The sequence below is a fragment of the Delphinus delphis genome, chromosome 3, assembly GCF_949987515.2.
Source record: "Delphinus delphis chromosome 3, mDelDel1.2, whole genome shotgun sequence".
Lineage (NCBI taxonomy): Eukaryota > Metazoa > Chordata > Mammalia > Artiodactyla > Delphinidae > Delphinus > Delphinus delphis.
Genome location: NC_082685.1, coordinates 49,297,473 through 49,311,381, shown reverse-complemented (window position 1 = coordinate 49,311,381; position 13,909 = coordinate 49,297,473). Strand labels below are relative to the sequence as shown.

The 13,909-nt window shown below is 38.2% G+C and overlaps 1 protein-coding gene across 1 annotated transcript; it reads right to left on the bottom strand.

Moving 5' to 3' along the window:
- Nucleotides 1–1,196: 1,196 nt before the first annotated feature.
- Nucleotides 1,197–13,340, bottom strand: C3H5orf46 (chromosome 3 C5orf46 homolog). Its single transcript, XM_060006860.1, has 4 exons — nt 13,116–13,340; nt 8,606–8,753; nt 5,348–5,406; nt 1,197–2,242 (listed from the first exon to the last, which is right to left on the bottom strand). The coding sequence occupies exons 1-3, from the start codon at nt 13,183–13,185 to the stop codon at nt 5,358–5,360; spliced, it is 267 nt and encodes an 88-aa protein (XP_059862843.1). The 5' UTR covers nt 13,186–13,340; the 3' UTR covers nt 1,197–2,242; nt 5,348–5,357.
- Between the last annotated feature and the right edge of the window lie 569 nt (nt 13,341–13,909).

Below are 13,909 nucleotides of genomic sequence, written 5' to 3'. Positions count from 1 at the left end.
CACAAGAGAGAAAACCATAAACAAGACCAAAAGACAACCCTCAGAATGGGAGAATATATTTGCAAATGAAGCAACTGACAAAGGATTAATCTCCAAAATATACAAGCAGCTCATGCAGCTCAATATCAAAAAAACAAACAACCCAATCCAAAAATGGACAGAAGACCTAAATAGACATTTCTCCAAAGAAGATATACAGACTGCCAACAAACACATGAAAGGATGCTCAACATCACTAATCATTAGAGAAATGCAAATCAAAACTACAATGAGCTATCACCTCACACCAGTCAGAATGGCCATCATCAAAAAATCTGCAAACAATAAATGCTGGAGAGGGTGTGGAGAAAAGGGAACCCTCTTGCATTGTAGGTGGAATGTAAATTTATACAGCCACTATGGAGAACAGTATGGAGGTTCCTTAAAAAACTAAAAGTAGAACTACCATACGACTCAACAATTGCCTACTGGGCATATACCCTGAGAAAACCATAATTCAAAAAGAGTCATGTACCACAATGTTCATTGCAGCTCTATTTACAATAGCCAGGACATGGAAGCAACCTAAGTGTCCATCGACAGATGAATGGGTAAGGAAGATGTGGCACATATATACAATGGAATATTACTCAGCCATCAAAAGAAATGAAATTGAGTTATTTGTAGTGAAGTGGATGGACCTAGAGTCTGTCATACAGAGTGAAGAAAGTCAGAAAGAGAAAAAGAAATACCATACACATATATATGGAATCCTAAAAAAAAAATAAAAGGTTCTGAATAACCTAGGGGCAGGTCAGGAATAAAGACTAAAGATGCAGATGTAGAGAATGGACTTGAGGACACAGGGAGGGGGAAGTATAAGCTGGGATGAAGTGAGAGAGTGGCATGGACATATATACACTACCAAATGTAAAATAGTTAGCTAGTGGGAAGCAGCCGTGTAGCACAGGGAGATCAGCTCGGTGCTTTGAGACCACCTAGAGGGGTGGGATAGGGAGGGTGTGAGGGAGACGCAAGAGGGAGGACATATGGGGATATATGTATATGTACATCTGATTCACTTTGTTATAAAGTAGAAACTAACACACCACTGTACAGCAATTATACTCTGATAAAGATGTTAAAAAAAAAAGGTTTATTAAAAATACACTGGAGTTGCTTTCAAGAGTCAAAGTGCTTGGGAGAACAGGAATCCAGGACAGAAGCACATAGATTTTTTTTTAATATCTTTATTTTAGTGTAATTAGTTTACAATGTTGTGTTAGTTTCTGTTGTACAACGAAGTGTATTAGCTATAAGTATACATATATCCCCATATCCCCTCCCTCTTGAGCTTCCCTCCCATCTAGACTAGAGTGCTGCCATAACTGTCATTGTGCTTTATGATTTCAGTCTTGTCTTATGTCCATATTAAATAATTCTGGGAGAATTTTCTTGGCTCAGTTGGGTCAGGTTTGACAATGGTTCAATCCTTTATGAACAAGTGGGCAAGAACCACACCAATTGCCACTGAGAACCTACATCTGTGTAACAAGTGGTAGAAGAAATGAAAGAACTGCACTAGACTTGTCAAGGACTCTTCCATCCACCAGTTTCAAATGTCTTCAAGGGCACTCTGCTATTCTATGAGAGTAATAAAAACTGTGGAACAGCAATAACCTTGTTAATTTTTTTTTAAAGGTCAGTTTTTAGATTACTAGCCCAGGAGTGTAGGCTCAGATTTTTTTGAAAAACTTCTCCTAAAAGGGTTTATGAAACTTTTAACTCTGAAATTCACCTCATGCATTTTTAGGGGTTAAGGGTTTTTTCTTTGGAGTCAGGTTCAAATCTTTCTGTTGTTTACTGGTTCTGTGACTTTGGCCTGATGTTATCTGAAATTTAGTTTTCTTAATTTGAAATGTTCTTCAGTTATTCTGGATAATAATAATTTTTATATATTTCATATTTTTTGTATCAATTAAAAACTTTAAACATGCTTCAGGAAAAATTACTTCCACCAACAAAAATCTTAATGAAGTAGGATATGTGTCCCCAAAGAGGACACAATTATTTTGACTTCTAGAAGCAAAAATGCAAAGTCAGGATGTTCAAAAGAAGCTGTCTTTGGTTGAAGCCAGGACCTGAATCCTGAGAACTTGCTGGAAGCTGCATTGAGGCCTCTGTCCTGGAGGACTTGTGAAACAGAAAACTGGAAAAGCAGGATTCAGGTGCCCTTGGCTTATTCTGGAGCCATGCAGGTGTCCTTAGAAATATAAACCAGAGACAGGGAAACAATTACCAGCTAAAGAGGGCTTAAAGACTTAAGAAAAATACAAAGATATTTTAATCTTTTCTTTAACATTTTTACATCTCTGCCCTTTAGAACTTGAGATGATTTATAATGAAATCAACTATAATATATATTTGAAGAAACAAGCAACAACAACAAAAATGAAAAGGCAAGAATCAACAACAGGGATGAAGGGAGAATGCACATATGTTTACTGGAGTAAATTGAGTCATCAGTTTCTCTTTGAGTTTCTGGATAGACAGGAAAAGTAAATAAATGAAATAAACCAAGCTACATAAATCTTATAACCAGAAATGAGGAAGCAGTACTGAGGGAAGGAATTTTTTTTTTCTTGCTCTAAATTCTAAAAGAAATATTTCCCATCAGACTTCATGGGGTGGATATTGAATGATGTCATGCCCATCTGCAATTTTACTCATTAGTTACTTGAGGATTTCCTATTAAATTTATTTATTCCTAGCTCCCTCACTAGGAAGTTCTGACTCAGCAGGTCGAAACATGTCATCGAGTGTGTCCAAGTATATTATGTTCTTAATTTAAAAAATGTACATAGATATTAAGAATTCACAAAGTGCTGTCCCATCTTTTACTTGTTTCATAATCTTGGTGAGGTTCATTGGATTCTTATTTTAACACAAGAAAGGTAATTTATACTTTAAGATGTCAAATGACTTAAGACACTGGGAGACTTGAATCCCCATGATTTCAAGTGATGCAGGACATTAGGAGTTAAGATTGTAAAATTATTAACATAATGAAATCATGTCAATGTGATTGAGCTGAGGTTGGGAGAATCTCAGATTAATTAGGTGTCCAATTATTGGATGATTAGTTTTTGAGAACTTGCCATTTTCTGCTCATCATCTGAGATTGCATGCGGAAATTCACCTTCTTTGTGAAGCCCTCTTAATGCCCACCCTTTCCTCCAAGGCATGTCCACGGCACTTGTACATAGAACTTCATTGTTTTCCTGCACAATCCTGGGGTGCACTGTGCTAGGTGATAGTCCAAACCATAAACTTGTTAATGATGAGACAGTGTTACTCATCTTGGTAGCATTGGCAGAATCTGACACATAGTAGGCGTGGGTTAAATAAGCATTAAAGGACTATGTAAGATAGAGGCATATGTCGTAGGAGAAAAACGGGATATCTATATATCTACCTATCTTACTTTAGGAAATACCTAAAACTTTGGCCAGATTTTCTATACTGGAGAAATAGGCATTGCTGTGAATCACTCATTCTAAAGTCATGATTTGCTTTTGATTTGATGAGACACTTATCATACAAGTGCAACTTTTAAAACTATTTATTAAATGAACAGTCACTGGAGTTTGGAGAGACAGCCTTGATCAAACCATCCAAAATTTAATCTCTGCCTTAGAAGCTTCTTTCTCTCTAGTCCATTTGGTTTATATCCCTAGACAGAGCCATTCCTCTCTGCCCATTAGGGCATCTACAGTTGGTTTGTGAATCCACTCAAAGATTTTTTATATGCAGTTAAAAAATTTCCGACATTAAGGTCTGGAACAATTAAGTTCCAAATGTTTTAAGTATTAATAAGGAGTAAAGTGAGACTCATGGAGACCAACTGACCTCCCCATGGTCACACAACCAATAAGAGGCCAAGATAGAAGCTGAACTTACATCTTCTCTATGGCTTTTGCTCTTTCTAAAATTTCATGTTGACTTGCTTATTGGACTGTCTCATACATTGAGCCTCTAGGATGGCACTCCAAAGATTCAGGGTGTGAGCACCAATGAGCCTGAATGAAGGCAAAGGGTTAGGATACCTGCAACAAGAGGTAGGCTGTTCCCTGAGAAGATGGGAATGGGAAGATGCAAACATAAGTGAGTGTTTTTAGAAGCTTAGCTCTCTTTGGGGTGAGATTCAGGTGTGTCTGCATTGAGCACATCTTGATTCCAATGCGCAAGTCTGATTTCCCTCCTTAGAAGCTTAAGGAAAAGGGTGGGCTAAGTTCCAGGGTAATATGATAATAGCTTTCTAAGCTCACGCCAATCACTCCCTTGTTATGAAATGAAGCCAGTAGGGAAAAAGTTGGGAAAGGCCATAATTCCTGGAGATGCATATAAGGTAATTCAACTAACCAAAGGGGTAGGGTTTTACTTCTATGGGCACCTTGAGGTATGTCTAAGATCACACAGCTTAATCACTATTCTCTACTGCCTCTTCCTACACTATTCGCTGTTCAGTAGCTCTATTGCTGAGTGATAGAGCACAGACTGGAATCAGGCTGTTTGAATTCAGATCCACCCCTCCTCCCTTATTAACTTGGCCACATTAATTAAGCTCCCTGAGACTTGGTTTCATTATTTATAAAATTTAAGAATAGCAATACATATTTTTCATAGGGAATGTTAGATAGAATTAAATTAGGTACTACATATACAGCATTAATTTACTGCCTAAAACAGAAGTACTAAGTTCATGCTAGTTACTTATAGAATTACTTTCTCAAGTCTGACATTTCTGTATTTATATTTCAATATCCATTCTCAGGAGAGAACTGGATAAGGAAACAGCAGGTATCTCTGAGGACTCAAACCAGACTGTTTGCACATAAATCTAACTGCAGGATTAGAGAGCTTACTAGTCCTTTCTCCTGGAGTTAGGTTCAGTAAATCTCACTCTTCTCATGAGTAACTAATGGCCTGTTTACCTGGGTCTTTAGATTTTAGTGCATATAACCCCTCCTTTCATAGGCGGAACCTGCACAAGTCAAGTTCCAAGCAGAGTTGTGACAGGACCAGATCTCCTCACTTCCAGTGCTTACTTGTTTCACCCCACAACTGTGCTTCTTCTCTTAAGAGAATCTTATTAAGTCAGTGACTTTGAGATGATAAAAATACATCTACTTAAAATCAATTTTAAAAAAACGACTACAAGAATAAAGCAAAAACACACACAAAAAATACCCCTTTTCTGCTTATGGGTAAATGTGGGTTCCCAAATTTATTAAGTAAATCAGACAGACCCTTTTTCCTTTGTTCAATATACTATTTTTTTGGTTGTAAGTTTTTAGGTTAAAATCACCTGGTTGAAGTCACTCTGATGAATCTTCTTCTTTTTTCTCATCACATTTCATATATCCTCTTAAAAAAAAAGAGGAAAAAATGAATTATGATTTAGACTGATCAGGAATGTTAGAATCATCACTAAGGTATCTTATAATATTTGAGCAATACTTCAAGTTTTCCTATGTCATAAAGTAGTAAGGTCTAAGATTTCCATAATAGTTCAAATTTGACAAGCTATTATACATAATTATCTCTTTAAATCTGCCAACAAATCTATTAGTTTGATGTCTATTCCTATATAAACTCTATAAAGACAGATATTTTGATATATTTGTTTCATAATATATCCCCAGCACCTAGAACAGTGCCTACCATATAGTATGAATTAATAAATATTTGTTGAATGGATACATGAATGAATTTTAATCATTTTACATATGAAAAAAACCTCTGAAGCTCAAAGAGATTAAAAACCTGTCCAAGTCACATGGCTGGTAAATTGCAAAGCAAAGTCTAAAACTTAGGTCTCCAGAAGCATGAATTAATACCAGAGGCCATTCCACTGTTTAAGGATTGGGTGTGCGGTAGCTGCTGAGAAGGTAAGAGATGAGTAAATTATGGTCCAGCATTTATTATGTGCTTGACACAGTATTTAGGCATTGGGTACATAGGACTAAATAAAGCAAATTTTCTATCTTTATGAAGTTCCATATTTTTGTAATTTTCTCTTTCTAATGAAATCTCATTGAGTCTTTTATGACCCAAATTTCTTCTTACCTTTGCCAGAAACTCTCCCCTAAGCATCCTGGCCCCAGTGACAGCTCCTTTCCTTAGACATTAACTGTGATGTTTGGCTGACATTTACCTTATTCAGCATTTTAGTTATCATTGTATTTGCTCATGCCATCTTATACAATAAGGACGGCAAATTCTTTGAGGAGAAGGGGCTTAAAGTCTAGACGTTTTTCCTTCACAATTCCTGCCCCTACTTTCCTAAGCATGTATTAAGTTCTTAAGAATACTTCTTGCTGGTCTCTTCCCATTTCCCATTCCCTGTTATATTTATGGTCTTTTCTTGGACAGAGTGAGGACAGTTAGATTTGTTCCCTTGAGCAAGGACTGCTGTATCTTTCAACAAAGATCCCTCAAAATGTCTCAGTCAAATAGGGGTATGTGAGCTTTAGATCTGATCTCTAAGATTCCTTTCCTTATTTAGTTAATTCAACAATTATTTACTAAGTGCCCGATATGACTTACAGGGTACTGTGCTATAGCAATGAGCTAGAGAGATCTGATCTCTACTTTCATATAGTTACATGATTAAAAATAAATTAATCATGTGACATGGTGATATGTTATAATGACATAATGACAAGATATAGTGATAGAGAATAACCAGGGAATAAAAGAAGTTGTATTAATAAGAGTGGTTATAGCATCGTTTTCGGAGGAGGTGACTTTTAGATGCGAGGCAAGACAAAGCACTAACGAGGAGGGGAAAAAGAGCATTTTAGGCAGAAATTAAAGGACGAGCAGAGAGCCTGAGACAGTTGTAAGTTCCAAGAACAGAAAGAATATCATATACCCAGAATAAAATGAGGGAAAAAGAAAATGGTAGAAGATGTGCCGTTTCTGAACCCAGAGCTAACAATTCTTTAGCATTTCAGATGGTCAACGTTCAGAGTTAACAGAGAAGACAAGGGCTATTTTATGTCTAGGGGATTCCCCAGGGAAGGAATAAAAAGAATTATGATTCTAATTCTTGGCCTTGCTATTGTTGTGATTTATAACCATATGAATTCAACTGGAGTCTAAACTCTACTTTGTACATAATAGATGTTATTCAGTTTTTCCCTTGTTTACACTAACAGTCATGGGAACTCAACCGTTGCAAAAGCAACCACAATATGAAAAATAAAAACACAAAATAAACATCTGTGTTTTAACAGTTTGTTCATGATGATTGTATGCAGAATTATGCCCATTCACATGATAGTAATATATGGATTTAAGCAGATCAAGGGATACAAAATGGCCCCTGATCACTTCTATATAGAAGTGGCTCTTAATCTGTTACTGGTAATAGACCTTTTTGAGAATCTTATAAAGTCAGAAGCACTTTCCCTAGAAAAATACAAAGATTCACATCTACACAAAAGATGAATACAAATTTAAAGGCTGTGTGGACCTTTAAGGCTCAGCCACGTAGCCCAGAGCATCCAATCAAGGGCTCTCAAATTTGTTGTATATAAGAATCACCTGAAAGCTTGTTAAAACGCTTGTTACAAAGCTTGTTATAAAGGCTTGTTATACAGCCTTGCTCCAGGAAAGTACAAGATGGGATGAAGGGACCTGCCTTTTGGATAAGTTCTCCAGGCGATTCTGAAGCAGGTAATAGACTGCACTTTGTCAAACTCTGCTTAGGGGCCTGTGAAGGAGAGAATTAGAGAGCAGAGCCTCAGAGAGGTGGAGATTGAAAGCACCTAGAAATTCAAAAGAACGAAATAGACCCTGGAGAGCTGAACTTGGGAAGATTAATGTCGGAAGAATGAAGAAAGGGTAAAGTAGATGTAAAAATCAGAGCTATGTAAACTTGGGTAGGATGTATTACGAGTTGGGCACAGGAGCTTGGAAGCAGGTTGAAAATAATAGGAAGAGTCAGGGTTGTGGAATTTGCCATCAAGGCAATCTCTCGTGATCAAAACAAACCCTCATAAGAGAGGTTCTTCAGATTGCCTCTGAGGAGAGATTAGCTACTGTGTCTGCTAACCCTCTTGAATTACTCAAACCAGAAAATAAAGACGGGACTCACCATACCTCTCACTGATGAGCACACCTCTACCCACCACCTTCATCAGCAAATTACTGTGTCTGCACTGGGTGGGTCCTTTATTCCTTTAACTTTACAGATTAGCAAACTGAGGCACTCAGGGAGGGAAAGCCTAACTCCAGATCACCCAGTAAATAACACCTGTGTCAAGACCAGAACACGGCTTTCCGTCCCTCGGTCCGGTGGCCTTCTTCCTCCCTACTCGGTCCTGAAATAAAAAATATTTGATGGAACCCCTTGTTCCATAAATTCCTTGGGAACGTGTTCACCCCAAAAGAGTTCAGGGAAATTCATGCAGATGCAAATATATCTTAAGGTAGGCAACAAGTTTCAATTAAAACAATACATTGGCATGCATGCAATTTTGTTTCTCATTCATTTTAATGCAGTGCGGTCATTACTAATGGCGAACTGGACAAAAGCAAGGTTTGTCTCAGTGCTTACTTGCTCTTCATCATGGAGCAGATGATGAACTCCACCGTATTCTCAATGATCTCCGAGCCCAAGAGGCTTAGGAAGTTTGGAAAGGCTGGTTCTAGGGTTTTGCCCGAGTCATCTGGCTTGTCATCTGACTTGCTCTCTGGTTTGTTATCTGAAAAACAGAATGGAATCTCAGGGTGATTCTCAGCAAGAAGAAAGGGAAGTTTCTTTCATTGTAGGGAACCCTAGAGCTCTTTATACCCCCTCTCACTAATTATATAGCCTCATATAGTTACATTTATTGCATATCTAGTGCCTGCCTGGTTATTGTCTTCACGTGCGTTATGTCACTTATTCCTGAAACCAAACAGAGCAACAGATATTGATGCTTAGGCAGACATTGGTTCTCTTTCCAGATGAGAAAACTGAAGCTCACGGAGGTTAAGTAACTTGTTCAGAGTTAAAGCAGCTAGTAAATGCCAGGGCTGGGACTGAAATGCAGATTGCTTGGTTTTAGTGTATTTTTCTCATGTAATCCCTGGACCTATGGAAATGATAATAAGGAGGATGATATAATAATAGGTAGTGTTTTCTGAGCACATACCTATGACAGGCAATCTCCATGCATTATCTCATTTTATTCTCACAGCAACACTATGAGGGAGGCAAAGTTATTATCCGAAGTTAAAGGTAAAGAAATGGAAGTTGAGAGAGGTTTAGAAGCGGGTCAAAGTCACAGAGACGGTAAATGGCAGAATCAGAATTCAATCCCATGTTTGCCTGGTATTAAAATCCGGGTTCTTAAGCACTCTGTGATGAACTGCATAGCCTTTGACAGAAAAGGTATGATCTAACTACAAGTGTATTATAAGGTTGAAAGTAGTATAATAATGATGACGAGGAGAAATTCTATCACTTGTACAGCATGTGATAGTTCTGTAAATAATGATTTTACATCTACTGTGTAAGTTTAAGCTTGACCAATCTTGTGGAGTATGCAGAGCTCACTGGACTCAGAAACTGAGAACATTAAGTGACCTGCAGAAGATCTTGCAAATAGCAAGAGAAGATGGTACTGTAACTGCAGGTCTCTTACTTTTGATATTTAGTCAAATGCCTTTTGGAATGAGGCCAAAGGTCCAGAGTGAAGTTGGTGACATGGCTGGGGGTTTGGCTTTGCTTAGTGGTCTAAGTGGTTTGGGAGATTAAAAGCAATGCAAGAGCGGCAATTAAAGATACGAACAGCCTCCCCTTTCCACCCTGGTGCCAGGATGAAGTAGGACCTTAATCTTTTAGTTTTACTGTAGCCTCACAAGTAGTGTTGGCAGATTTGGTAAATAAAATTACAGGATGCCCAGTTAAAGTTGAATTTCAGATAAATAACAATACTTTTTTAGTGTAAGAATGACCCATGAAATATTTAGTGCATAATTAAATGAAAAAATTGTTTATCTGAAATTCAACTTTAACTGGGTGCCCTGTATTTTATCTGTCAATCCCACCACAAATGTTTTTTTAATTTAATTTAATTAATTTATTTATTCATTTATTTTTGGCTGTGTTGGGTCTTCGTTTCTGTGCGTGGGCTTTCTCTAGTTGCGGCGAGCGGGGGCCACTCTTCATCGCGGTGCGCGGGCCTCTCACTGTCGCGGCCTCTCTTGTTGCGGAGCACAGACTTCAGAAGCGCAGGCTCAGTAGTTGTGGCTCACGGGCCTAGTTGCTCTGCGGCATGTGGGATCTTCCCAGACCAGGGCTCGAACCCATGTCCCTTGCATTGGCAGGCAGATTCTCAACCACTGCACCACCAGGGAAGCCCCCCACCACAAATTTTGACTCAAGAAGTCCCAACTTCTGTACAATTTACCCCATTACTCTGAATGAAGGAGATGTAACTAGCTTTTGGTGTGGAGGCTGTCAAATTAGTGAGAAGAGTCGCATTTATATTATATCCTAAAATAGAAAGTCTTAGTAAAAAATATGGCTTTCAATTCTGCAAACATTTATTGTTTACTATGCCACTGCAAAAGATTCAATAGGAGCACTACCAGTCTGGGACCTATAACCAAGATCAGTATACTAACCACCAAGTATTTATTTATTCAGCTGTTGGTTTTTTCATCAACAAGTGTTTTTGAGCCTACTATTATGTACATATCATATGCTGCTAAGAGTTAAGGCAAAAATGGACATATATGGACATGACCGTTACATAAAGCACAGGGCAACCACGGTGACCAGAATTGCTTTGTTTTCATTACATGAAGTGGAAGGAAAGAGAAGGTATATTTGTGATGCTCAGGTACTAGGATGTGCTTTTATCACATGCCTAATCCTTATTCAGTTCAGTGATAGGATTACAGGAGAGAAAACAGATGCTCAGAGAAATTCCTAAAGTCACACATATAGAAAGTGGCTGAGCCAGGGTTTGAACTTTTATTTTTTTTTAATTTCACAGAGCATGTTCCCTATATGATATAATACTGCCTTCAAGCAACTGTCCCCTGGAGACATTTACCAGCTGCGAACCAGAAATTCCTTGCATGAAAAGTGAGTTCTTTTTTTTTCTGTGTTCCTATCTGCCTACTTGCATAACAATTTAATTTTATTATTTTTACTTTAACGTTTTATTTTAATGTGATGCTAAATGCTAACTTTTCAAAATGCAAGGAGCCCTGGATTGCAGTGTGTGTGAAGATCAAATCCTTGGCTCCAGCCTTTGGATCGCATATGTAAGGAGAGGTATGAGAGTATGGTGGGTGATGTTTTGGAGTCCTATATACGTGAGTTTGATTCTGTCCTCAGCAAAAAGTTCACCATGTAACCGTGTAAACAATATTTAATTACTCTCTCAGTTTCTTATTGTCAAGATGGAAAGATACTTTATTTATCTGTGATGTATATCATAGATATGTATGTATATATATGCATATCTATATTATATAAATCACTTATTGCAGTACCAGGTCTAAGGTGAGCCCACAATAAATGCTCACTGTATGATTATTACTATTGTTAATAACAGTAGCAACAGAATGATTCATAGTAGCTTTCTCCGCCAGTGCTTAAAGATACGAAAATTTTAAAATGCTGCTAAAATATTAAGAACTTTGAAAATGCTGAAAAATAATAAAAATGAAGACATTTGACATACCAGAAACAAATTATCAAAGCCAACAGTTGAATATTTTCTCCTTTCAGTTGTAATATGGGGTAGCCTTTATTTACATTAACTACCTGATTTTCTTAGTCAATATAATCATAAAGTTCTGAAAAAATACAGTAATGCTGATATTTATACAGATTTTATAGTTTACAAAGTGACTACAAAAGCATGCTCATTTCACCTGGTGCAGTTGGTAATTATCCCATTTTACAGATGAGGAAACTGAGCAGTGAACTGATTTTAACCAGTTTCAGAGTTCATGAGAGACAGACTTGGGACTGGTCTCTAAGATATAAATCTCACTTTTTACTTTACCACGGTGATTACTATAGGGGCAGATGGACACAGTAGTCTCTGAGCCCATCCCTGCTGTAGCTTTGTTGGAGTGTCTGCCTGTGGGTTGTGCCAGTGGACAGTGGGTGATGGAGGGTGGGAGTTCTGCCAAGTTACATGTAGAAGAGCTCAGAAAGCTCTGTTACTGTTTGTACTGTCTGTGTTTTCTGACCTATCATTCTGATCAGAGATAAGTTAAGAGCTCACTGCCTTCTGTAGACCAAAAATTAATTAGTGAGAATTCTGCATGCTGCCTTTTGGTCCTCTATGTGCTTGGAACAGACTTGAAAGAAGTAGATGCTTTATAATAGAAAGAATCGAAAGACTTGGGTTTCAATCCCAAGTGTGCCACTTCTACCTGTGTCTATGCTCAAGTAACTTTCCCTCTGCAAGCTCAGTTTATTTACCTGCAAAAAGGGAAATGATAAAACTGTGCACGTTTACTTAAAAAGATTATGAGAATCAAATGAGATGATACATGATAAAAATAACAATTAATATTTATTGGGTGCTCATGATGGACCAGATACTTTTCCAATATGTTTTGTCTCTTTTATTTAATTTTCATGACAGCTAAATGAGAAAGTTAACTACTGATATTCCCTTTTAAGTGTGAAGCCCTTAGAGGTTAACGAGCATGCCTGAAGTTACATTTCTGACTAGTGGTAGAGCGAGGCCTAGGAGTCTTATTCCAGACTCTTCACCTTTGAATATTATTAGTTATAATCATTAAAAAATAAACACCCCCAGCTCTCAAGGAAATTATAATAGTGTCACTATATCACATGAAGATATAAGAAAAAAAGTCATTCTAAACGTCGTACATTCACTGATAGAGACTGTAACCTAAGCACATTTGAATAAAAGTCCTACTTTCTTTTTATTAGAAGATCTGTCTCTTGTCTCCCAGTCCAGTGCTCTTTCTGCAGTGCCCAAAGTTCCCTTCTCTCCCCTTTATGTTCTGGATCTGCGCCACTGACTTCCTCCAGTCATGGCTAACTACTGCACAATGCGTGAGCTGTGATTGCAGGTACTTACCGGCTTGGCAAGTCAGGATTAAGACAAGCAGTCCCCAAACAACTGTCAGCTGTAGCACTGAGACAGCCATGTTTGTAGCAGTGGGTATCGATGCAGTTAAATTGTTCAGATGCACCTGAAGCCTTGCTCCATTTATAGGGCATTTATAGGTGACATCATCTGCTATGGAATTCAGGTTGTTGCGTAAGATAGACACAGCTTGCTTTTGGATCTCTACTGATGAGCCCTGCCCTAGCTTTCAAACTAAGGGTTTTACAGATAGGGAAAGAAAAACCCTCTTGGTTTTTCTAATGTGTGTTTATAAATGGCACCGGAATCATTCTTTTGGAGTTAGTTGCACTGCCAGCATTGACAATTAGATGGGGATCAGGCAGAACTGCTTTTCAGTGCCAAGGAGCAAGCAACAACAGTTGGTGAGGCGTGCCTCCTTGCCTCCCTGTGCGCTCTGCTTCCTTCCCATGCTCTGAGCTAGTGTCTTGTCTCCACCTGGGCATGCCCATTCACACTCCCATGCCGTTGCTCAGGCCCTTTATTTTTCCTGGGATAGCTTCCCTATTATCTCTCCTTGACACATTCCTACTTATTACTCAGGCTCAGGTTCAAATGCCCCCTTCTCTGCAAAATCTCCATCATGGCCCTTCCACCCTTCTCCAGATGGTCGCTCCATCACCTGCCATCACCTGCCATATTGCCCTTGACCAGTTGTCTGGGAACTAAGTACTTTAATAGCTCTCTTCTCCTTTAGCCTATAGATATGTTAAGGGCAGCTCCGGTTTCTAGGATAGTGCCTTACA

What these genes read in the sequence shown, in the direction of transcription:
- C3H5orf46 (XM_060006860.1), bottom strand. Translation starts at nt 13,185, where the DNA reads ATGGCTGTCTCAGTGCTACAGCTGACAGTTGTTTGGGGACTGCTTGTC. An exon ending in AATCCTGACTTGCCAAGCCG is followed by an intron (nt 8,754 to 13,115) that starts GTAAGTACCTGC and finishes TCTGTTTTTCAG; the next exon opens with ATAACAAACCAGAGAGCAAG. An exon ending in TGCTCCATGATGAAGAGCAA is followed by an intron (nt 5,407 to 8,605) that starts GTAAGCACTGAG and finishes TTTTTTTTTAAG; the next exon opens with AGGATATATGAAATGTGATG.